The sequence below is a fragment of the Dioscorea cayenensis genome, chromosome 7, assembly GCF_009730915.1.
Source record: "Dioscorea cayenensis subsp. rotundata cultivar TDr96_F1 chromosome 7, TDr96_F1_v2_PseudoChromosome.rev07_lg8_w22 25.fasta, whole genome shotgun sequence".
Taxonomy (NCBI): Eukaryota; Viridiplantae; Streptophyta; class Magnoliopsida; order Dioscoreales; family Dioscoreaceae; genus Dioscorea; species Dioscorea cayenensis.
Window position 1 is genome coordinate 29,124,075 of NC_052477.1, and position 22,252 is coordinate 29,146,326.

Below are 22,252 nucleotides of genomic sequence, written 5' to 3' on the forward strand. Positions count from 1 at the left end.
AAATAAAATTTAGCAATTTTTTTTTAAAATAGTTATCAACCTATTCCTATATTATATAATATATAAATAATAAAATTTATAAATCATGACTAAGAATGAACCACGTCTTGGTTCTATAATAGTTATTATCGGAACGAGTTTACAAGATTACTCTCTCGGTTCTCATTAAGAAAAATTGGTTAAAATCAGTTAATTATCTATATTTTATAAAAAAATTCATTATTAGCCCAAAACTACACTTATTTAAAATTTCACTAAGTGGAGTATATGATTTAATGCTTAATTGATTATAATTTATTGGAAACTATACAAGTACATTAAATTAAAGCTTAAATTTGGGGAAAAAAATTATTTAATAATGCAAAATTTCTAATGTTACAAGTAAAAAGAGACGAGTGAGTATATTTATAATCAATTAGCACGGAATCTCTCATCTCTAAACCTATTAACGCGGCTTTTTCACCGAGAAAAAAAGTTTATGATCCGTGGGCCTTCTATCTCCATGGGACATTGCTCCATCAGGCTTTCACCTATTGCAAAAAAATTCCTCACTACTGTCTCCTATAGAAGGCTAGACTATGTCTCAATTCTAGTGTGGATGATCATTCCCTCGGACCCGACTACTGATCATCGTCTTGCTTTTAGCTAATCAAACACGAGTCCCTCGAGCAAATTCTTTCTTTTTGCTCCTCAATCTAAGAGGTATTAGTAACTATTTTCAGTTGTATCTCTTATATAAAATATTTGTTTTAGAAAGAACCTAAAATTGAACTTTTTAAATTCATGAAAAATAATAGTACAAATGTTTCAAAATATTAACTAAGCATATATATACATATCTTTAACTACCCATAAACAACGGACGGTTGTTGTAAAAAAACAAACTATGCACAAGCGACAATTTGATACGCATGAGCTATGATTGCATGAAAACGATAACGAATGTTCAGGAAAACGACAATGACCGCATGAGAACTATAACGAATTTTCCGGAAAACGACAACGATCGCAGCTCAACAGCGGGCCAGTTTGTGCCTTTATAATTACTGTGGATAATTAAAAAATACAAATATATATATGAAAAAAAAAAAAATGGATTTTTCATCAGCTTCATGAGAACAGAAGGGAAAATATTTTATTATACTTCAGAACAACCTTTCTATATATTTTTCTTGAAAAAGATAATCCTTTTGAAAACTCATCTTTCTCTGTCATCCCTAAAACCTGCTGGATTTTACAAACTGAAACACTTCACAATCCAAAGAAAGAAAGTAAAATGAACTGATAAAATTGTCTATGGGCATGGATTAAGTCAATCAAGCTTGACTGGTGTCCATTGGATAGCTCCCTAACACCCTTAGGAATGTCGCGAACTCCTGTCCGAATAAAAACTCGTATTTGAGTAATTCTGACAGTCAAAATGCCGTGCTGAGATTATTGAGAAATCATACCTTGAGATGCTTTAGTGCGTTCTGCGCAACTGATGAAGCCATCGATGATTCAAAATCTACATAAAATAGGTAGTCGAAACAGCTGCAAAGAACACGGCAAAAATCAGATATGCCACAATAGATGGTTATGGTGAATATGTTAGCATAAGAACACAGAAAGGGATTGGCGATAACTACTTAGATCCATCTTTTCCATCATGCTCGGCGCCACGTAAAAGCCTATTTTGCTGAGGACGACTTTCAATCTGAGGTGATGAAACATGAATGAATTATAAGGCTAAAGAAAATAATGCATTGATCAGAATGATACAGTTAATAAAAGTACAGATATCAACCTTTGAGAGGTTGATCTTTCGCAAAGCAAAGACAGCTAGTGCCTTGAAAAGCTCACCGGGGCCTTCTTCGAGGGAGAAGACTATGCTTGTCTGAGAATCATATGAAAAAATAACTCGTAAATCAATAGCATCTATATTAAGAACTGGAAAACAAGTTGATCAAAATTATTGTGGTATGAAATTGAGAAATGTGTTATGAGGACATACCTTGAATGGTTTTTCAGTACCCGGAATAATAGGTTCTCTAGCGAGCATTAAGAAGCGAGTGATATTATCAGAGTCATCCTATGGAAAAGCAGCATTTAATTGAACATATAGTATTAGATACAACAAATTTTAGCAATAAATTGTAGCATACCTGAATATCTCGGGCAAGGATATTTAAACCATAGAGTTCAGCTGCTAATGAACTTGCAACAGCACCAGCATCTTCAAGCTTGTTATCAGCAATAAACTGCAGTGGATACATATATTTATTAAAGACGCACTATGGAAATGTGCAACCCTAGCAAGGTAAATGCTTTATCTTAAATACACAGAGGCGAAATGTATTGATTTAGTGTGGGGTGCGGATGCAATTGAATGCAACACCTGAATCTTACCTTCGCAGCCCCAGCTGTATCATCAACATTTTCTCTAACAACCCCCAACTTTGCTAGGGTATGCTCACATTGCGCAAGAGCCTGAAGTTAAGATTTAATCAGCACATTTGCATATTAGCACATTAACAGTGATACTATCAAATCATACTTATTTTAGAGGAATGCACCTGAGGGTGACTAAGTACTCGTCGGAGTTGTTCTAATTTCACGCCATGGTTAGCTAATAAGCAGTGACAAACAGCATATTTCACTTCCCCTACAATATGCAACTTATGGCGAAGTAAAAGATCATAATTCCGATGAATACTACCGCCAAGTGAGTTCTCAATTGGTAGAACAGCTCGGTCAACATTCCACTTCTCAACAGCCTGCAAAGCATTAAGAAAAGAAGATACGAAAATCTAAAGCATACTCGTTTGCCATTTTTTTTTTTTTCAAAGGGATATGCTTTGCCTAATCAATTCAATGGGATATGCCTCTGCATAATCAATTTCACATTCAATCAATCAAAGGCCTGACACCCAGAAACATTATAATTGGCAAAGAGTTCATAAAAATCATTGTTCTAGGGCGAAATTTTAACTCCAGCCCATTTAGGGCTACATGCTACACAAACCATTAAAAAAACCCAATACAAAAGTAAAAGAGTAGCACGCAAAATGCATAAATAAAAGCAGATCTGCAAAGAAATGAAGAAGATGACACAGATAAATTACAAACATCACCATGAAATCTCTTGACTGAATTTGACATGGCTGGATGGTGGAAGATTTAAAGGAAACAGAAAAAAACTATGTTACTTGTATATGAAGGTGAAGATGAAAATTCTTGTAATACAGCAAGCTAAGAGTGATTGGGGAAGATGATTGGTTGGTTAAAACAAAAAAGTGATAAAAAATTTCTTCCATTAAGAGAGGAAAGAAGGAAGCAAATATACATGTGTTATTAAACAAGAATAAAACAATTAATCTGCCCTGCAAACAGCCAAAAGTTAAATATTTTACTCAAAATTTGAGAGCAGCATGTCCTTTCCTCAGACAGGACCACTCAAGATATCTCCAGATAGCTCAATATGTCAGCAGCAGAATGCTTAACGGTAATACCGTGATAAAATAATTTATCCTCACGAAATTTTATTTAGATTTTCCGGGATCAAAGGCTGTAAACCAACTCATCTTGATCAGAAGCTACATTTGCTGAAGGAAACAATAAAGGAGTGGGAGCGTAACACTTCAGTATATATTTATCTCTAACTTGCCAGAATGCCAAACTGTACAGTCCAAAAAAGTAAAAGATTCATAGAGAAAGATTCAACCTGCAAATCCAACTGAGATAAAGATTAAAGAAAACGTGGAACAACCAATAGCCACGAGAAAACTCAACGTTGCAACGAATGGTGCAAGAAGTTGAGATACTTTTAGCTATGCTCTTGGCCATAAAGAGGCAATCCTGTAACTAAGTGGTAGAACTGTAGATAAAGAAGAGAAAGCCTACATTTCTGAAGACAGGGACAAGTAAAAGCACAGCATAAAGCTCATCAAAAGTATATTAACAGGATATAAGCCGGAGAAAAGTCTTATGGAGATGCTTTCATCCGAGTCTATTTCCACCACACCCTTGTCATTAGCCAACTAATGGAAGTGCTTAAATTGACATTTACTCCAACATTTTTCATCATAAGCTACAACTAATCAAGAAAACAACTTCCAAACAAGCATGAATTAAATACACACATAACAATCACTAGACATGATACATGCCATTATAACAAGCAAAGCTGAGTTTTTTAGACAAAGAAACAAAATAATCGAATCTAAGAAACATAAAGAACACTACTCACTTCAAAAGCATTCTCAAACGTTGCGCAAGGAACTGCCTCACAATTCGGGTACGCCTTCGCCGCAGCAGATTCACTATAAGCACCAGGAAGACCCTAAAACACGAACAACCCCAAATCCAACAGGTTACCAATAAAATAAAAAAGAAAACACAAATTCAACCAGAATTCCCAACCTGGTAAGCAACTCGAAGCCGAGATCCATTGCCACCACCGGAGAGATCCACACGAGAAAGAGGCCCTTAATGAAAAGAAAAAGAAAAGATTAGATTAGAATCCCAAATGAACAGTACTATAACCTCAAATGCCTCCATTTCTCCATAATCGTAGCTCACGAGGAAGTGTTGAAGGGTCTTTGGAAGCAAACTCAGAAGAAGAATCAAGAGAGGAACGATTCAGATCGATAGAGGAACCGGTGCTATTGAGGACGCTACCATCTCCGTCAGCTCCTCCGGTTCGGACTGAAGCCAAGACTAGGGCTTTCCGGCGAGGTTTAAGAAAGAGCCTAGATGGAGCTTGGACGGAGCTTCTCTCGGCTTCGAGGGTTGGAGAGGGGACGGAGTGGATCCACGAAGCTCGAGTGGCCGCCATCGCCGTCGTGTGAACCACCTTTCGCCTTCTCTTTCGAGCTCTCTTTCTCCGTTCAGGTTTTAACTTTGGATCCGAACGTCACTTGAAAAACTCACCCTAACATCACACTTTCCTACGTGGCTATTGTTTATTGGATGATATTGCTTTTAATAATAAATAAAGGTATATCTTAATGATTTTTCTCTAAAGTTCATTGTCTGTTAATGTTGGTTATACCTACACTTTTAAATAATAAATCTTATCAAAATTTAAGTAAATTTCACTATGAAAATCTTATTAACTGTGAGTTATTATTACTTTAAATTATTATTTTTTTATAAAAATATATTTTTTATCTTCACTTAAATAATTTAAAATATATTTTTATAATAATATAAATAGTGACTTTCTCCCATTGCCATTTATATATATATATATATATTCATAAATAAAATTATTTATAAACAATTATTTATTTTTTTTTAAATGACAATATTTATTATTTTTTTAAACGGCAATATTTACTTGGCTGGATTCAAGGCATGCTTATTGTTGTCTTGGAATTTTGTTGAGTAATATATATCTAGATAAGCATAGGCGGAATCAAGGAGGGAATTTTGTTGAGTAATATATATATATATCATATTATTAAAATATTAATAATTATAATTTAGGTATGAAAAGTGATATTCTTTATTTATTTATTTTAAAATTCTACCGATACTATTTAAAATAAATTAAATGAAAACAATAAAATCAAAATGTGATAATAACAACTAATACGGCTAGCCAATCATAGATCTTCAAATATTTTTTCTTTTAAATTTAATATTTAAATTTGTTTATATTGAACTTATCAATATATAATTATCGATTTTCAGGATATTAATGTAAAAATAATAATAAAACTTTACAAAAAAAAATATATAATTGCTTCCGCAAAATTTCTAGAAAAAATTATTTTAGGTCGTGTCGATTAGTGAGTTTTCTCCTTGTCCAATCTTGCTTATGTTTTATTTTTCATCAAAATTTATCTTTTTTTTATATCTAATTTAATTTGTTTAATTTTTTGTGTGATTATCTATCAAATATTGTTTGATTATTTGTTGTGAAAATCGTTAGATATATTATAATTAATTGTTATAAAATTTTGATTATTCATTAGATTATTTGTTAAACAATTATTGTATTTAAATAATTGAACTAGATTTTGAATTTGTGTTAAATTGTTTTTTTTTAATTTTATTATTTATTAATTTAGTGCTTAACTAATTGTTAATTACGTAGATATGATAGGTTTTTAAGTGTAAATAAAAATTTTTGGATCGATATATATTATATATTATTGAATAATTGATTTCAAATTTGAATTAATAAAATTGTTCAATATTAATAAACTTTTTAAATTTAAATTCAGCACACTTTTAATTTTGGTTCTAGTTCCGTCACAGACTCACAGTAGATAAGAAAACCCCTTAATTTATTATATTGTATTTGGTATCACCATGTATAACAATCATAAGATATTCTTACTTGACAACAAACAAGTTGAAATTTTATTACTATTTTGAAACTCAGATTAATTAATATTTATTTTTAAAATTTTCATTAAAAAAAGTATATATATATATATATAATAAAAAGGGGATGAGTTTTTTTCAACTAACATCCGTAGATTTATTTACGGATGTTATTTTTAACCATTAGATTTGAATCCAATGATGATAAACTATTTCAGTAATAATATTATTATATTTATAAATAGTAAAAAAATAAAATATAAAGTGCATCCCGAACAATCCAATTTTTACATGTGCAGTATAATCTCCGCTTGATCTACAGTGAATATAAAAACAAACACCAACTAAGCTAAAAACATTAAATGATTAACCTAGAGATTGGTGGTTGGGAACTTGGGATGGCTATGCGCGTGTCGAATAAGAGGCGTTGAACATATTGGCTAACATCAACCGTTGATCTGAAGGCGGCTAAAATCTCAGCCGTTCGTTGTCCGAAACCAACGACTTTTCGCGGGAGCACCAAAGCAAACACAAAAAAGAGAGAAACTGAGAAACGAAAGATCTCAGAGACGAAGTAGTTCAGCGAAATCGAGCGATTTCAGTACCTTGATCGATCCGAGATGGACGGAGCGCCGACGACCGACTTCCCGGTGGTGCTGACGCATGGCGGGAGGTATTTGCAGTATGATATATTTGGGAATCTGTTTGAGATCTCGGCCAAGTACCAGCCGCCGATAATGCCGATCGGAAGAGGAGCTTATGGGATTGTTTGGTAGGAACCGAGTGATTCTGGTGTTTTGTGTTGATTCATTTGGTTTTTTGAGGTTTTTTTAATTGCTTGGTAGGTGTTTGTGGTTTTGCCTGAATGGATTGTGGAAAAAGGTTTGATTTTTATCTTTGTTTTTTTTTATTTGGGGTTTTGATTGGATGTTTTTTGTTGTTTTTTAGCTCGGTGATGAATTCGGAGACGAGGGAAATGGTTGCGATAAAGAAGATTGCGAACGCTTTTGATAATCATATGGATGCTAAGAGGACTCTGAGAGAGATTAAGCTTCTGAGGCATTTGGATCATGAGAATGTATGTGATTTTATGTTTCTGATTTTTGATTTTTTTTTTTTTTCAGATGTTTGATATTCTTAGTTCGTAGATTGATTGGTTAGTGTAGTTAATATAAAATTCAACTTCAAATTATACTTTGTGGATTCGGAATTAGTTTATAGTTTTGACTGCTTGAAAGTTGGTAAGAGTTTGATGCCTTAGTTGATTGGAACTCTTATGTCATCTGTGTTATTGTTTATTATGCATATAGATTGTTTAGGTAGTGCAGTAAATATGAAGTTCGACTTCATGGATCTTTGTATGTACTTTTTGGATCAAAAGCTAGTTTTTACTTTTTACAGCTTGAAAGGTTGTGAGTGTTTGATGTTCTTGTTGATTGGAACAATTATGCCATCTTTGTTATTGTTTGTGATGTATAGATTGTTTAGGTAGTGTGGTAAATATGAACCTCAACAGCAAGGATCTTCATATCTTTATGTTTTTGAGTGATAGATGTTTTAAGAGAGTTGAATGTTTATGCTGATTGATGTTCTTATTTATGCTTAGTTGGTATTGTTTTCTATCCATAGCTTTATTAGTTTGTATGTAACTATGCAATCCAACTTCAAGGATTATTAGCTTTTCTATATATTGAGAACTACTACTCAGCAGTTCTCTTGTTTTGTCAATTCCTTGAATTCCTATCTTAGTTACATGCTCTTGTATCTTGTTTTGCAGTTAAATTATGATACATATCTTTATGTGTTTTATTGTGGAAGTTTATATCTGGATTCCTTTATAACCTGAGATGTGGAAACAATGAGTATTTATAATGAAAGAAAGGAAATGAATTTAATTGTTCTCTTGTCTTGCCAATGTATTGGACAAAACTAGAAATGGAGATTTGTTATTGGAGTTTGTATGGTTTTACTAAAATCTGTAGGTTATAGTTTGAGGTCACACTCAGGCTATGTTACCTTCCGTTAGAAGTTCAATTAACTCTTTACCTAAAGATGTTGGCAATGTTAATTTGTTTAATTATGACTATTATCAGTTCAGCAGGAATTATGCTCTGATTTCAAATAATGTTGAAGGTTCTGTTGGTTAATGGAATGTTGTTGGATCTTATTTTAACCTTGCTTGGTTGCCTGAAGATGTAAACCTATTGTAATTTTTATCTTCGGCTTTTACTTATTCTGCCAATTGAATACTGTTACAAATAATGCAAGGCAGATTATAGGAATACGAGATGTAATCCCGCCATCAAATCCAGAAGCATTTAATGATGTGTATGTTGCTACCGAGCTTATGGACAGTGATCTTCATAATATAATTCGGTCAAACCAAAATTTATCCGAGGAGCACTGCCAGGTATTGGCCATTCTTGGAATATTATTTTACTCATATTATCCTTCTATTCCTTCATATTTATCTGATGCACTGCTACTCACTGGACAAATGTTCAGTATTTTCTGTACCAGATTCTTCGTGGTTTGAAATATATTCATTCAGCAAATGTTATTCATAGAGATTTGAAGCCGAGCAACCTACTGTTGAATGCTAATTGTGACCTTAAGATATGTGATTTTGGCCTTGCACGCCCAACATCGGAAAATGATATTATGACAGAGTATGTTGTTACAAGATGGTATAGAGCACCCGAATTGCTGCTCAACTCGACTGATTATACTGCTGCAATTGATGTATGGTCTGTTGGTTGCATATTTCATGGAGCTAATGAACAGGAAGCCACTATTCCCCGGAAGGGATCACATGCATCAAATGCGTCTGATTATGGAGGTTAGATAGTTCTTCAAGTAAACCATGCTTTCAGTTTCTGTAATCTCTATGTTGAATTGTTTATAAAAATTTTTCAATCTTCTAGCGCATTGGCACACCCAGTGAAGCTGAACTTGGATTTATCCGGAATGAAGATGCAAAGAGATACATGAGGCATCTCCCCCATCACCCTCGTCAGCCATTTGCAACTTCCTTCCCACATGTTCGCCCTGCTGCCATAGATCTTATTGAGAGGATGCTGACTTTTGATCCCTACAGAAGAATTACAGGTACCGAATTATATTTATGATTACGCAAAATCAATATTCCTATTTGGGTTTCAGATTATTTATTAGCGTGAGAACTTATATGTTATGCATTTCAATTCTCTCACACCGCAGTCGAAGAAGCACTTGCTCATCCATACCTTGAAAAACTACATGATGTTTCGGATGAACCTATTTGCATGGATCCTTTCTCCTTTGAATTTGAACAACACGCATTGACTGAAGAACAGATGAAGGAATTGATATACAAAGAAGCTCTTGCTTTTAATCCACAGTATGGTTTCTAAGCAAAAAAATAATGAATCCATAAATTTATTGTTTTAAATTGTTTGTGATTTGCCACTAAGTTGTTTAGATGACAAAGTATGATAATTTCTACATCCTGCATTGCTTTGTATCCTCCATGTGTTTAGCTGGTTGTTGGTCTTCTCTTTGTATCTTGTTTGTAATTGGTGTGTGCTGCCCAAGTACATAGTTGGATTGAAATTGGTCATACCTGTGCTTGTGCACTGGTTAGAATTTGCTGCAATATTTGTAACACAATATTTATATGTTGAACAAGTGTATGTAAATGTGAGTACATATATCATATATGATTTTTGAATAATGAAGTGTTTTTAACTCTTGGTGTAATTATTTTCTTATGCAAGTATATACTTTATTTGCACTAGCCTATGTTAGTTGTAGAGACGGGTGCCAATAAATCATTTTATTTTATATGATTCGATTTTAGCATTCAATGCCAAATATTTTCTCATTTGTGTGGTTTGAATTTGCTCTAGAGTTTGCAAATGTTAAAATTTAACTTAACCAATATAAATTTAAGTAAATAAATAAATAAAGTCAACTATATCGTTTTATTAACGATTGATATATATATATTCATAATCTGTCATTCATTTGAATGTCAGCTAATAAATATAATTAATTAAAATTATTATAGAATAAGATATAATTAATATTTATAACTTTTAATAAAAAATTAAACAATAAAAACATGGTCTAGGTCAAGAATTCCATGCCAATCCGGTTCCTTTTACATAAAAACACACATTTTTATTATGCCTATAATTGAAGTAAAGTAGTACTATATAAATTGAGAGAGCTTTGAGACATTGAAAGAAACCAGAAGCAAATTCACACACAATGTTCTTCTCCATATAGATGACATAATATTCAGTGACCACAGGAAACAACCAAACATCGAGAAGAACAAGGGAAATCTAATTAAACGGAAAATAACATTGAAGTTCTTATTACAGAGACATTTTCCCTTGATTCTTGGTTTTAGCCCCAAAAATAAAATCCAAAAAAGTTCCCCACAGGTCAATCCCACTGGTCCTTCAAGCTTCAGCAAACCTAGGAATTAGAGAAACATATAATAAGTTAACAATCCTTGGAAATCAATGTAGTGTTGAGTGTTAACAATCTAAAACACATTTTACCCCAATTCAGAGAGCTTCAAGTGAGCTTCAGCATAGTCTGTGAAGAATGCATCCTCATCCTACACCAGGTTCAAACAAATTAACACTCAGTACAGAGTAAATAACTGAATAATTTGAAAATCAATTTAATGAGTTCATACAGCAGCATATTTTTCAACAAGGGGGCGGAATACAGGATCACTCAGAAGAGCCTTGTCAGATGGAAGTTGTAGAAGACCTTCCTTTTCCCCGCTCAGAAGCTCCCTGTAGGAAAAGAAAATTATCATTCTAAACTCTATCTAAACAGATATATCAAATCAATTACTGCTCAAACAACTAAAAGCACTTCAATTAACTTTTAGGATGATAAACGGGTGTAGTCTTCCAAAAGATGTGACAAATTACTTGAAGTAGGTGTTATCGAAGATGAGTGGGTTTGAGGTCCAGGGTCCCTCAAAGCCAGAACGCTCCTTGTGGCACCTTCCCTGCAGTACTCCAAGGCAAACACAGATATAACATCAATCAATGGCATTTAGAAGCAAGAAATGGTGGCAAGCATGGAAGGTGAAATAGCTGAAAGGGTTTATGGCGATACCAGTGTGTGACCACCAGAGAGTGCAACAATGTCCTGATCACTCAGACCCATGTGACCAAACACATCCCTAAGATGGTCAGAACCTGTGGCAGTACAACAGAACTTCTTGTTCAACTAGAGTTCACATACACGCATGAGTCAGGAATATCACATTAAATTCACATAATTGGTATACAAATTTACATGCAGGCAGGAGCAATATTGGATATACTAAAACAACCGCCATAACAATGTGGTACCTTTGGTGGCATCAGGCAGACGTCCCTCCTCAGGTGGTGTGGGTGTGTCCTGATACAATTACAAGCAATTAATCAAAGTAAACGCAAATGAGCCAATATATTTGATTAAAAATTACAGTTTTCTGCTAATAGTAGTAAAGAAAAGATGATATCCTAGATACATTGAAATTGTTAAAAGAAATCATAAGCATATTACAAAATGTTTCCTTTTTTGAATTCTTCTTACTTTTAATCATATTGTTTTCCGACAATAAAGAGTACCAAGTGCCACTTCTTTGAAAATGAATTTAATCTCCAATTGGGAGTACCGACAAGCTAATAGTACCTCAAAGAAGTCCACATGAAACCAAAAATTTCGTCTTGCCAGTTAATGAAATCATTTAGGTTTTGAAAGTGATTGGGCAAAATCATAGCCATTAAAACTAAATCCGGAAACTTTCGAAACATCCCATTTTTCCATTCCGGCCTAAACGGAGTCCGGTTGTTAAAACATAAGACGGTCCCTTATCAAATCCTATACTTTAAGATTCGTGCCAAAAGATTTGAAATCTATGACGCTTTGCATTCTCGTACTCATCAATCAAGAAAAATTCTTTTTTTAAAAAAGGAAGGGTTTAAAATCCGATGGAACAACTACCCAACGATCAACTAGAAACAGAAACAAACAAACAAACAAACAAAAAAAACAAAAGAAAACAATACGAATACCTCTCTTCCTGGGTGGAAAGGGATCTCAGGGCCTCCAGTCACCTCCACAGCCACAACTCCAGCCAGCTGAAACCCATCAAAAGCAACACCACTAAAGATCCCAACACTTAGATCGTAACAAAAGAATCACCAGAGTACTATATAGATAGCCAACCTGGTAGAAGTCAGCATAGCTGAGGATGGGGAACTGCTCCTTGATCGGCTCCAACAGCCGGACAGCGATGTCCAATCCATTGTTAGCACCCATGAGCAAGCTCTGACGGATGCCTGATCGTCCCAAAAGGCCCACCAGTCTTCGTCTTAACATCATACGTCCCCGCCGAGTGCCACCTATCAACCATTCCCCATTAACCCCCACAAAAACCAAAGAAAACAGCATAGAAATCAAGATCGATATCATACGCAAGGCGGAGCATGATCGGAGCGCAGTTCTTCTCGGCGATGAGTCCACGTAGCTTCTTCTTGCACTTCTCCACCGCCTTCTGGTACTCCTCGCTCACCACCGGGTAAGATTTCACCATTTTCACTGTTGATTTCACTGCAAAAACACCGATCAAACAGAAGATCAACCAAAAAACCAGCAACAAACGCAGAGATTCAAGGGATTTCGAATCGATCGCATTCTCACCCCGAAAAATCTTCGAACCAAATCGAGGGTTTCGCACGGCCACGAGCAAACCACGCTCCCACCCTCCATCGCATTCCATCTCTTTATATTAGTATCCCTTGAGAGAAGGTTCTAGTAGTCGTTGTCCACCGTCCGATTGACTTTATTTAACGGATGAGATTGTTCTGGATTTGGACGGTCTGATTTAGAAAACGTCACGGTGGGTGGAATCCTTAATGACAATAATACCCACAAGGTTTGGAAGGAATGGGTCGGGATCTATGGGGGTGAAAGGGTCATTGTAGTTTAGTTAAGGGTTTTTTTTAGTGTGAACGCGGTACATGTCAGATGATTCCATCGCACTAATGGAAGGTAATGGTGAGGTTAATGATGCCACGTGGCAGTAAATTGGTGGTGGATTGACTGAACTTTTGGATATTCATGTCATGGAACTTGGTTGGGGGGCCTGATGTTTTTTTTTTGGACATTGGTTTGGTTTTAGTAGTATTTTATAGACATTTTTTTGAATTTTTTAAATGGGAAAAATAAAAATCAAGGATGGTTTTCCTTTTTACCTTTCCAAACATAAATATATATATATATTATTGGCATAAAATAATTGGGAAAGAAATACTCTCGGAATACTATGGAGAGTTTAATGTCTGATAAATAATTTGGAATTTTCTAAATTTTATTATTCATTATGTTGTTTGTTATAAATTATTTAAATTGTTCCAAAAAAAAAAAAAAGTTCTTACATCAAGTTGGAGGTCTTGCTCAATGTTTAATTAGGGATGTAATGCATAATAAATTCAATAAAATTTTAAAAAAAATAAAAAAAATTAGGCAAATTTTGCTTAAAGAACAGCTCATGGAAATTTAGAAATAGACAATATAAGATTGCAAATGATATTTGCAAGGTTGGGTAACTGAACTGGTAATCCCCAAGTTTCAGTGACATAAATCAGTGATATAAAAATGGCCACAAACAAACCTACATACAAAATCATAACATACATTTGACCACCCAAAAAAAAAAAAAGATGCTCTGTATCTTGTTGAATAGACTAAAAGGACACAATATATATATATGATTCATTTTTCCAATTTATCAAGAAATTTGTAACAAATAATTGATGCTTTAAAAAGGTTACCACTAACAAGATTATAAATATGTAACTCTTCTTTTTTACAGGGTGTTACTGGGAGACTGTAAATTCAAAAGCTCAATGATTAATCTGAACACAAACCATGGCATGAAGTTATTCAAGCATTGGTTTGAATTTCTTTTGTGGCTTCTGAAGTCCATGATCTCTTTCACATTGAAGATATTGGAGATTCCCGGGCAATGTTGAAAACAGAAATAAGTATCTCCACACTAATCAGAATAATAATGAGCCATTCCAAGAAATCAGATTTTCTATTTTGAAGAATTTCTTGGAGGAACCGAATATTGTGCTGCAATGAGGACGTTATGCGTATAAGTTATGAGAAACAACTTGAATGGAATGCATGAGAAAATTATTGATCACAAACAAGAAAGAGATTCAATGTACCTCAACAAACTTTAGCTTAAAATCAAGGCTTCCAAATCTTTGAGTCAGCTCGTATTCATCCCTAAGATACTCCCATATCTGAGCATAATTAGCATTTTTCCAGGCAATGTCTGATCTGAGGTCAAGCAAATGTAAAACTAATTAGATAGAACCCACTATGCCCAACAAATATGGTGATAATGAAAATAGTAGAGATTGGTGCATTACTCTTTGTTTATGTCGTCTCGGAATCTTAAACTATTCAAGCTTATCTATCAGAGAACTATATTCGCAGACAAGGCCAAAGCTAATAAAGCACATAAGTCACTTCACCTGAATAGATGACTCTGTGGCTTCCATTTTCCAACTTGGTAAGGGGATGAAGCTAAGGAACATGCATGTGACTGAACATCAAATTGCTTGATCATAATGTAATGCATATCCACAACCACAGACACAGCACTTAAGATGGTTTAAAAAAATCATCAACCATAAATAAATAAAAGAAGAAAATAAGGTGAATGGGCAACACCATTAATTAGCTTAATTTTTCAACTACAGAGAAATTAGTCAGAATAAGTATAAAAATGACCAAACTGATATTAGTATTTTGCAAAGGCTGCATTAAATATCTATTTAGTTGAAATGAGAAATAAGATGATGATGTGCTAAATTCTTCCAACAATCTAACAAACCAAACCTTCTTAAACGCATATAGCAGCAAAATGTAAAGTTTATGAGAAGAGATGATTTAGGATCAAGATACTTAGAATTTACAATCTGAACCAGTAATCAGTAACACTTGAATTGGGAGTATTATAAGAGAAGCACAAATCTATTCAACAGAGAACAGATTACTTCAGCTTATCACCTTCAGATGGTTAGCAAATGCAACAACCAAAGTGAAACAAAGTTAATAATACAGTTTCTGTGATTCCTGAAATAACTGTTTCAATTAATTTTATATGATATGAAGTGCTAAGCCTAGTACCCTACCTTGTTCTAGCCATTATCGAGGGGGCTCAATGTAACTTATCAGTCAATTTCAGAATTAAGACAACTTTTTTATACAATAAAAATATGTATATGAGATGGAAAAGAAAACTAGATGCTGAAAAAAGTATTTTTAGCAACCTTACCTCTCAAAAACACCTAGTTTAAGAATGACATCAGCTAAGTTGGAGTTTGCCTTCCCCACAAGTTGGAAAAGTTTTTTTCTTTGCATAGTGAAGGTACCAGTTTTCTCCATACCACGGTTGATGTCTGTGAATTCTGCAACCATTCCATCAACCTAAAGCAAAAATTGTCATAAATCCCTCAAATGCCTAAGAACATATTTTGATGCAGAATTAGATTACCACATACTTGTCTAATGTAATAGTCTAGAGCAATACTTTGCCCAAGAACACTTCCAATAGTTCGGATTCCATCAATGCTCAAATTTTTCAGCATAATATAATCAAGTCCACCTTGCATCCAGGTCTCCAAAGACGGTTTCTCTACCACCGCATAATCTATAATACCAAAAGACAACGTAAGAAATATCAACATGATTCATAATAGAAGAGATGGAAGATAGAAATCTCAAAATGCATGCATGATCATTTACCTACCCTATTGCACAAACAAACTACAAACTATAAACTATAATGATTCAGAAATATTGATCATGACAACAGTGACAAATAGAATTTTTTTTATCTTTAAAAACTTGTACCGCACCAGTAGGGAAAAATATGTGCCTATCTTATCGGCAGGCACCGTGAATATGTAACTTGTGTTTAGAGCTTTGCACACTTCTATTCCATATTTCCATTTGGATCACAAGACTAATTCACTGAAACTATAATGAACCATCCACTCAACTAAAAGATGACATACAAAAGAAGAACAACCTTACAAACTTGACATACATACCATCCTTTCTCATCTCAGGTAGCAAACCTGATGCATGTTTCTCCACTATTTTCAAATATCCATCAGCTTCATGATCCGAAACATTGAAAAGAACAACAGAACCATATTGGAAAACAACCATATAGTGGCAGTAATTCTCATTCCCAAAACCAGCCTCGAGGCCCTGTAGGAATCATTGAAGACACACATTCATTCAAATGAAACACAACATAGAGCATGCCAGTGGATATGAATAAGGCTATCATTGCTCACTAAACCAATACATGACATCAATGACACCAAATCATACAATATCACATGATGAGATGAACTACTTCCTTCCAAATTATAAACAAAGTAACCAGTGCCTAAAAGAAGCACACCAACATTGTTACACCTACGAAATGCAACCATTCCCTAAACCTGTTAACAGATTGTTAAACTAAGCCAGAACAGATTCCATGGTACAACTAATGCAATCTTAACATCAAGCTATACAAAATCACACAATAAGAAAAACTATTCCCTGCTCATAACCATACATGAAGCAGCCATTATTTCAAAGAAACATAACTGCATTGTTACAGTAAACTAATACTGGCTCCAAGCCACCATTAATGCACTCTAACTTCAAACCTTACAATCTCAGCAAAAAAATCTTCACACTCTCAATTATGATCAACTAATGCCAAGGATTTGATACTTGAATTTTACTCAGTATCAACAAAGAATTTACTCTCATAAAATAAATAAAATGAAAGGATTCACAGAAGCTTACATGAGGCTCAGCCTTAATGTCAAAGAACCTAAGAACAACATAATTGGTGGCGCGAGAAGTTGGAGGAATGACATTGAAAGCATTCTGAGCCTGCAAACTCTTCAAATCGATACTGAAACCACCCAGAAATAAAAACAACAACAACAACCATGGTTTATCACCAGATAAAAGCACCGATTAACAAGATTGAAAACCTAGAAATTAGGGCAAGAACAAGAAGAAGATGAGTGCCAACCCAGTGCAGAGGAAGTAAGCCTTGACGGGAACGAAGCGGCTCTGCTTCTCCTGCTGGACCTCAAGGAGATGGTCCTGACAACCCTCGTCCTCCGAGCAGGACACAGGCGTGTGCTGTTGATCCTCCCTCCATTCAAGCTCCGGCCCGGAAGATAGGGAAGCGAGAGTTCTCGCTGCCAGGGGAAGTCGCGGGAAGAGGAGCAGGTGGTGGCGCGGCGGCGGTGGCACGACAAAGCAGCGGCGGAGTAGGGGAAAGGATGAAAGCGGCAGAGGCTGAGCTAGGGTTTGGAAAGAGCAAAGAGAGGTCTTGTTGAATGGCGAGAAGGGGGAGAAGACGATGGCTCTGAGAGCTCGAGCTCTCCAAATCTCCATTGAAGAGTGGAGGGAAGCCAAAGAGGGACGAAGGAGCTCTCAAGGGTTTTGTTTTATAATTTATTTTTATTATTATATATATTTCTCAAAAAAAAAATTAATAAGGTTTTTTTTTTAATTATATACATTATTTTTTTATAAGAAATAATTCAAACAACTATTTTTTTAATTTTTTTGTTCAACTGTTTTTGGGTGAAAGATCAAAATGATCAAAAAGGTTTCACTTGTCTGTGCAAAACATTTAGAAAAGAAAATAAAGTAAAGTAAAATATTTACAAAATTCAAACTAATAAGCTAGTAATACAATATAAAATCTCAACATCCACTGATGGTGATGATGTTATTAAGAAAAAAAGTGACAGTTTAGTAAATGATAGTTGTGGGGTAAATTTTTAAGTGGGTGACTATACTTCTCATTTTCATCTTAATTATCAACACCAATTTGTATCAATTTGATCATTTAACTTTAATTTAATTTTCACTTGATATACTATCAAGTGATTCGGACCACTAAATGAATGATGTGGCTCTTTTTTGATAATATGGACACCTCCAATAAACTTAATAATGTGTCATTGGGAGAACCGACTTAGATTTTTCGAATAATTATATAATCAATTAGGGGTTGACATATTTGATTTATTACCTAATGAAATCAAATTAAAATTGAGTGATCAAATTGATGCAAATTGAAGTTCGATGATCAAAGTGAAAATGAATTAAAGAGTTAGTGACTTCGTAAGAAATTTACTCGTCACAATAAATGATATGACAAACCCAACAATAATATGGAGGAAAACAAAGGAAAAACAATAGTACATAAAGATTTGGGTGGTTCGGTCGATATGACCTACGTCAATAGTAAAAAGATAAAGATTTCTTATTCTTCTTTTCAAATGAAAAACCAATACAGACTATACAGAAAAAATTATATATATATTCAAATTAAAAATAAAATAATATAATATAATTCACAATGAATCAGTCCCTTGGGCAGGCCCAAAGTCCAAAAGCACACCAAAGATCTTCATTGAATTTTCTAATTTAGGATTAAACTCTTTAAATTTGGATCAAGTCATAATTCGAGTAGGGTTACCATCACAATCGAATTCAAAGCATCTCAACAATAAATAATTATCAAAAGAATCATTCATCATAAATGATATGAGAATGAGCTTTACAGATTCAACACCTCACCCCTGATGGACCTGATCCAATCCCAATATTGATGGACTTGATCCAATCCAATATTGAGAAATGTTTTTCCAGAATCATCAGTAAGAAACCAAGGAAACAGGGATTTTATTTAATAATTGAGATATAGTCCTCTAATTTAATTTTTCTCGTTTTAGTGCTACATTTATTCAAAGTAACAACAACACAACATGTGATTCTGATTAATATTTGTATTTTACAAGAGTGTTCTATTATCATGCTTTTGCTACAAATGCCCTCTCATGTTAATTTAGCCAAGAAAGAATGTGAAGAACACCCACAACAACTAACTAAAATGTCTAAATATGTTTGTATATATATTTAATAAAAGCAGAAGAAAATTACAAAATTTATATATTATTAAACTAAAATACAATGGCAACGTTTTTCAAGAAAAGTCCTTAGCTCAAAAAATATATATATATATATATATATATATCCAAGCAATTACATTGGGCCAGTTCTACTAGTTTCAATATGCAATTTGGGCCTTTCTCAGGTGTCTGCAAATACATTCTTTTCCCAAAAGACAAAAGGACCCCTTATAATTTGACTGAAAATTATAAAAAAAGAAAAAAGAAAAAGAAAATTCTCCCCACTTGTTAAATTTGAATAAATGTTTCTTGTTTGAAATTCAAATTTGAAAATAATTAAAATGAAGGTATACGGTGGTCCAGATTTTTTAAGTATTATAACTAGTTTAAAGTTTGTGACTTTTAAACCATCGAGTCAAATTAAAAATATATATATATATATAATTATCATTTTTTCTCATTAAATTTGATAAATTAATTAATGAATATTACGTGCATATAATGGTCAAGATCTAAAATAATAATAATAAATATTAAGACAAATTTTAAATTCTAAGTCCTGTTTGACCTAGCAATGGTAATCGGTTGTGGATGTACGCTTACAACCCCAATCCTTTGTGCGCTATATGAAGTTGCACAGATTAGACTATCGAATTTCTAATCCGTGTGTACTTCCATTATTTTATATGCCCTTTAACATTTGTTAAAAAATAAAATAAAAATACTAATCTAAAATTCCAAATCCACATCACAAACTTCATCAAAACTTCTCTTTTAAGCAAAATTTGGACTCTTTTACTGCATGATTGAAGATGCTTGAGGCACTTCAAAGATGCAAATTTCCTTTTGATTTCATTGAATGGAAGTCACTATTAAGGAATTCTATCTGAAAAAAGAAAATAGCAACTAAGAAAAGACTTCCAAAATGGCAAAATGGTGGTCATGCTCTGTTGTTTTCATTCCCAAGATGCCATTCTTCACAATTTTCATGTTTTTGTTTTTTCTTCTTTTTATCCATTCAAAAATTAATTTAAAGTTCAAATCATTTGTCTCTCAATCAAAATTGTAGACTCTTATTTTGTTTTTATTGATTAATGAGTCTTTTTTACAGATTAGAAATCAAAGTTGATACCTTTTACAAAGGTATGTTTTCCATCTATAATGGATTCTTGGTACTTGGTTGAACTCATTGTCAGCTTTGTTTTTCTAATAAAAAGGGGATAGATTGGTCCTTTGATTTGATCCTTCATTCAAGCAAATCAAACAAAGTGTTTCAAATTGGGAATAAAGCAAATCAGGGAATAAGAATTGAAAGCTTTTTTGAGTCTCTTGTTTGTGAATTTTCAAGAGAATTTGTAAGTTTCCTTTGGATTTTCATATTACTTTAATTGTGATATATTGAGAAAAGAGAAGGTTGTTTTGAGAAAACAAAAAAGATGAGCTAAATATAATTTTTACATTGAGTAAGATAAAAATCTGATAATAAATAAAAACTTGTGGTTTTTTACTTGTTATATATAGTGTCTTTAAATATATTATTATGCACCCCATTGATTTTTTTTTAAAAAAAATCATGTCACTTGGAATTAATAAAAAAAATTGCCATAAATTTAAAAGTGAAACTTTTTTAGGTACTTTTTTTAGGGTTAAACTTTTAATTTAAATTTTTTTGCTTGCTTGCCCAGCAAAAATAAGAAATTATTTATATGTCTGTGTAAAAAAATGGTATTTGCTCATACATATATAACCTTTCAAATCATTCTTATTTGGTTGTATGAACCTTTGATAAAAGATTAAGTAAAAGATTTTATAATTCTAATCATTTATTTAGTCAAAAATCACAACTCTTTATTTTTTTTTCATTTTTACTATATTTAGCTTATTTTTCAAAATTAAATCGAAATTAAAGAGAATTTGAAATCCATATTTACTGTTTATAAGCATGTCCCTCTAAAATTGGAGTATTTGCTTGAAGAGGACCATTATTAAAAAGGGTCTCTGTCCTTTATAAATGCTCCAAAATTCAAAACATGTGATAATTGCTATAAATTATATTATTTAATTATTATTTGAATTTGTCCAAGTATACCCATTCTAACACCAATAATTGTTTTCATGGTAAAATTACCTTTTCAACCCTTTGATTTAGTCTTAGATTCTCATTTACTATAAATATATACAATCCCTATCACATTATATCATTTAAAAAAAAATATTGCATATGTTTCATGTTCTTTTTACCTGCATACCATTTAAAAGTTAAATATATAAATATATAAATATATATATATATATATATATATATATATATATATATATATACATATGAGAAAAAGTAATCTGGGGACGCTAACAGGAACATCCCCAGATAAATAAAAAAAGCGTTGAGAGGAGAACTTAAGAGGAGATAGATGACGTTTAAAGAAATGATCCAATGAGCACGTGCCTGCTACTGTATAAATATTGTCAGAACATTATACTGTCACATACTCATCATCGAGGATCGATCAACGTTCTTAAATTGCATTCTAATTTAAGTTCTGAGATTGGCTCCCTGATCTGTCTTAGCATTCATTATATGAGAACACGAGTAGAGTGTTCACATGATGACTAATTTAAATAAAGAGAAATGTGTAAATAAAAGTGAAAATGTAGGATTTATTTTATTTACTGTTGTGATTGAAGATAGGATGGTTAAGATGAAAACACGGTTTATCTCTTTTTATGTACTATTTAGTAACTAACTGTTGTTTATAATACTGTTTCAAAAAAAATATTTATATAATGAATGATGTTAACCATTGAATTTCAATCTAACTCTTTGAAAAATAATATCCGTAATAAATTATCTACAAAATTTAGTGGATAACTGACCCTCTTATTTATATATATATATATATATATATATATATATA

The 22,252-nt window shown here is 33.0% G+C and overlaps 4 protein-coding genes across 4 annotated transcripts; 1 reads left to right on the top strand and 3 right to left on the bottom strand.

The window, feature by feature from the left end:
- Positions 1 to 1,078: 1,078 nt before the first annotated feature.
- On the bottom strand, positions 1,079 to 4,879 carry LOC120265872 (arogenate dehydratase 2-like). The gene is made up of 11 exons (XM_039273838.1): positions 4,561 to 4,879; positions 4,402 to 4,466; positions 4,229 to 4,321; positions 2,556 to 2,756; positions 2,389 to 2,469; positions 2,145 to 2,240; positions 1,994 to 2,071; positions 1,787 to 1,876; positions 1,629 to 1,696; positions 1,452 to 1,533; positions 1,079 to 1,376 (listed from the first exon to the last, which is right to left on the bottom strand). Exons 1-11 carry the CDS (start codon positions 4,814 to 4,816, stop codon positions 1,317 to 1,319), a joined length of 1,170 nt encoding a protein of 389 aa, XP_039129772.1. The 5' UTR covers positions 4,817 to 4,879; the 3' UTR covers positions 1,079 to 1,316.
- Positions 4,880 to 6,723: 1,844 nt separating this feature from the next.
- Positions 6,724 to 10,041, top strand: LOC120265436 (mitogen-activated protein kinase 5-like). The gene is given in 7 exon segments (XM_039273339.1): positions 6,724 to 7,087; positions 7,264 to 7,393; positions 8,588 to 8,725; positions 8,821 to 9,078; positions 9,080 to 9,154; positions 9,240 to 9,423; positions 9,535 to 10,041. Coding segments are annotated over 7 exon segments (1,110 nt in total). The 5' UTR covers positions 6,724 to 6,935; the 3' UTR covers positions 9,708 to 10,041.
- A 582-nt stretch (positions 10,042 to 10,623) lies between these two features.
- Positions 10,624 to 13,118, bottom strand: LOC120265724 (L-ascorbate peroxidase, cytosolic-like). Its single transcript, XM_039273683.1, is given in 11 exon segments — positions 10,624 to 10,779; positions 10,866 to 10,924; positions 11,006 to 11,108; positions 11,250 to 11,329; positions 11,440 to 11,522; positions 11,679 to 11,727; positions 12,387 to 12,452; positions 12,541 to 12,630; positions 12,632 to 12,716; positions 12,789 to 12,924; positions 13,015 to 13,118. Coding segments are annotated over 11 exon segments (846 nt in total). The 5' UTR covers positions 13,094 to 13,118; the 3' UTR covers positions 10,624 to 10,763.
- A 1,008-nt stretch (positions 13,119 to 14,126) lies between these two features.
- On the bottom strand, positions 14,127 to 17,841 carry LOC120265732. Its single transcript, XM_039273690.1, has 7 exons — positions 17,438 to 17,841; positions 17,203 to 17,314; positions 16,446 to 16,608; positions 15,894 to 16,042; positions 15,668 to 15,819; positions 14,550 to 14,664; positions 14,127 to 14,451 (listed from the first exon to the last, which is right to left on the bottom strand). The coding sequence occupies exons 1-7, from the start codon at positions 17,806 to 17,808 to the stop codon at positions 14,311 to 14,313; spliced, it is 1,203 nt and encodes a 400-aa protein (XP_039129624.1). The 5' UTR covers positions 17,809 to 17,841; the 3' UTR covers positions 14,127 to 14,310.
- Between the last annotated feature and the right edge of the window lie 4,411 nt (positions 17,842 to 22,252).

Bases quoted from the DNA above. Each gene is read 5' to 3' on its own strand.
- LOC120265732 (XM_039273690.1), bottom strand. From the start codon at position 17,808: ATGGAGATTTGGAGAGCTCGAGCTCTCAGAGCCATCGTCTTCTCCCCC. The intron at 17,315-17,437 runs GTTGGCACTCAT...GGGTGGTTTCAG, and splicing joins GCTTACTTCCTCTGCACTGG to TATCGATTTGAAGAGTTTGC. The intron at 15,820-15,893 runs GTATGTGGTAAT...TTTTTGCTTTAG, and splicing joins TAGACTATTACATTAGACAA to GTTGATGGAATGGTTGCAGA.
- LOC120265872 (XM_039273838.1), bottom strand. From the start codon at position 4,816: ATGGCGGCCACTCGAGCTTCGTGGATCCACTCCGTCCCCTCTCCAACC. The intron at 4,322-4,401 runs GTTGGGAATTCT...TTCGTGTTTTAG, and splicing joins GGCTTCGAGTTGCTTACCAG to GGTCTTCCTGGTGCTTATAG. The intron at 2,072-2,144 runs GTATGCTACAAT...GCTTTTCCATAG, and splicing joins TCCTTGCCCGAGATATTCAG to GATGACTCTGATAATATCAC.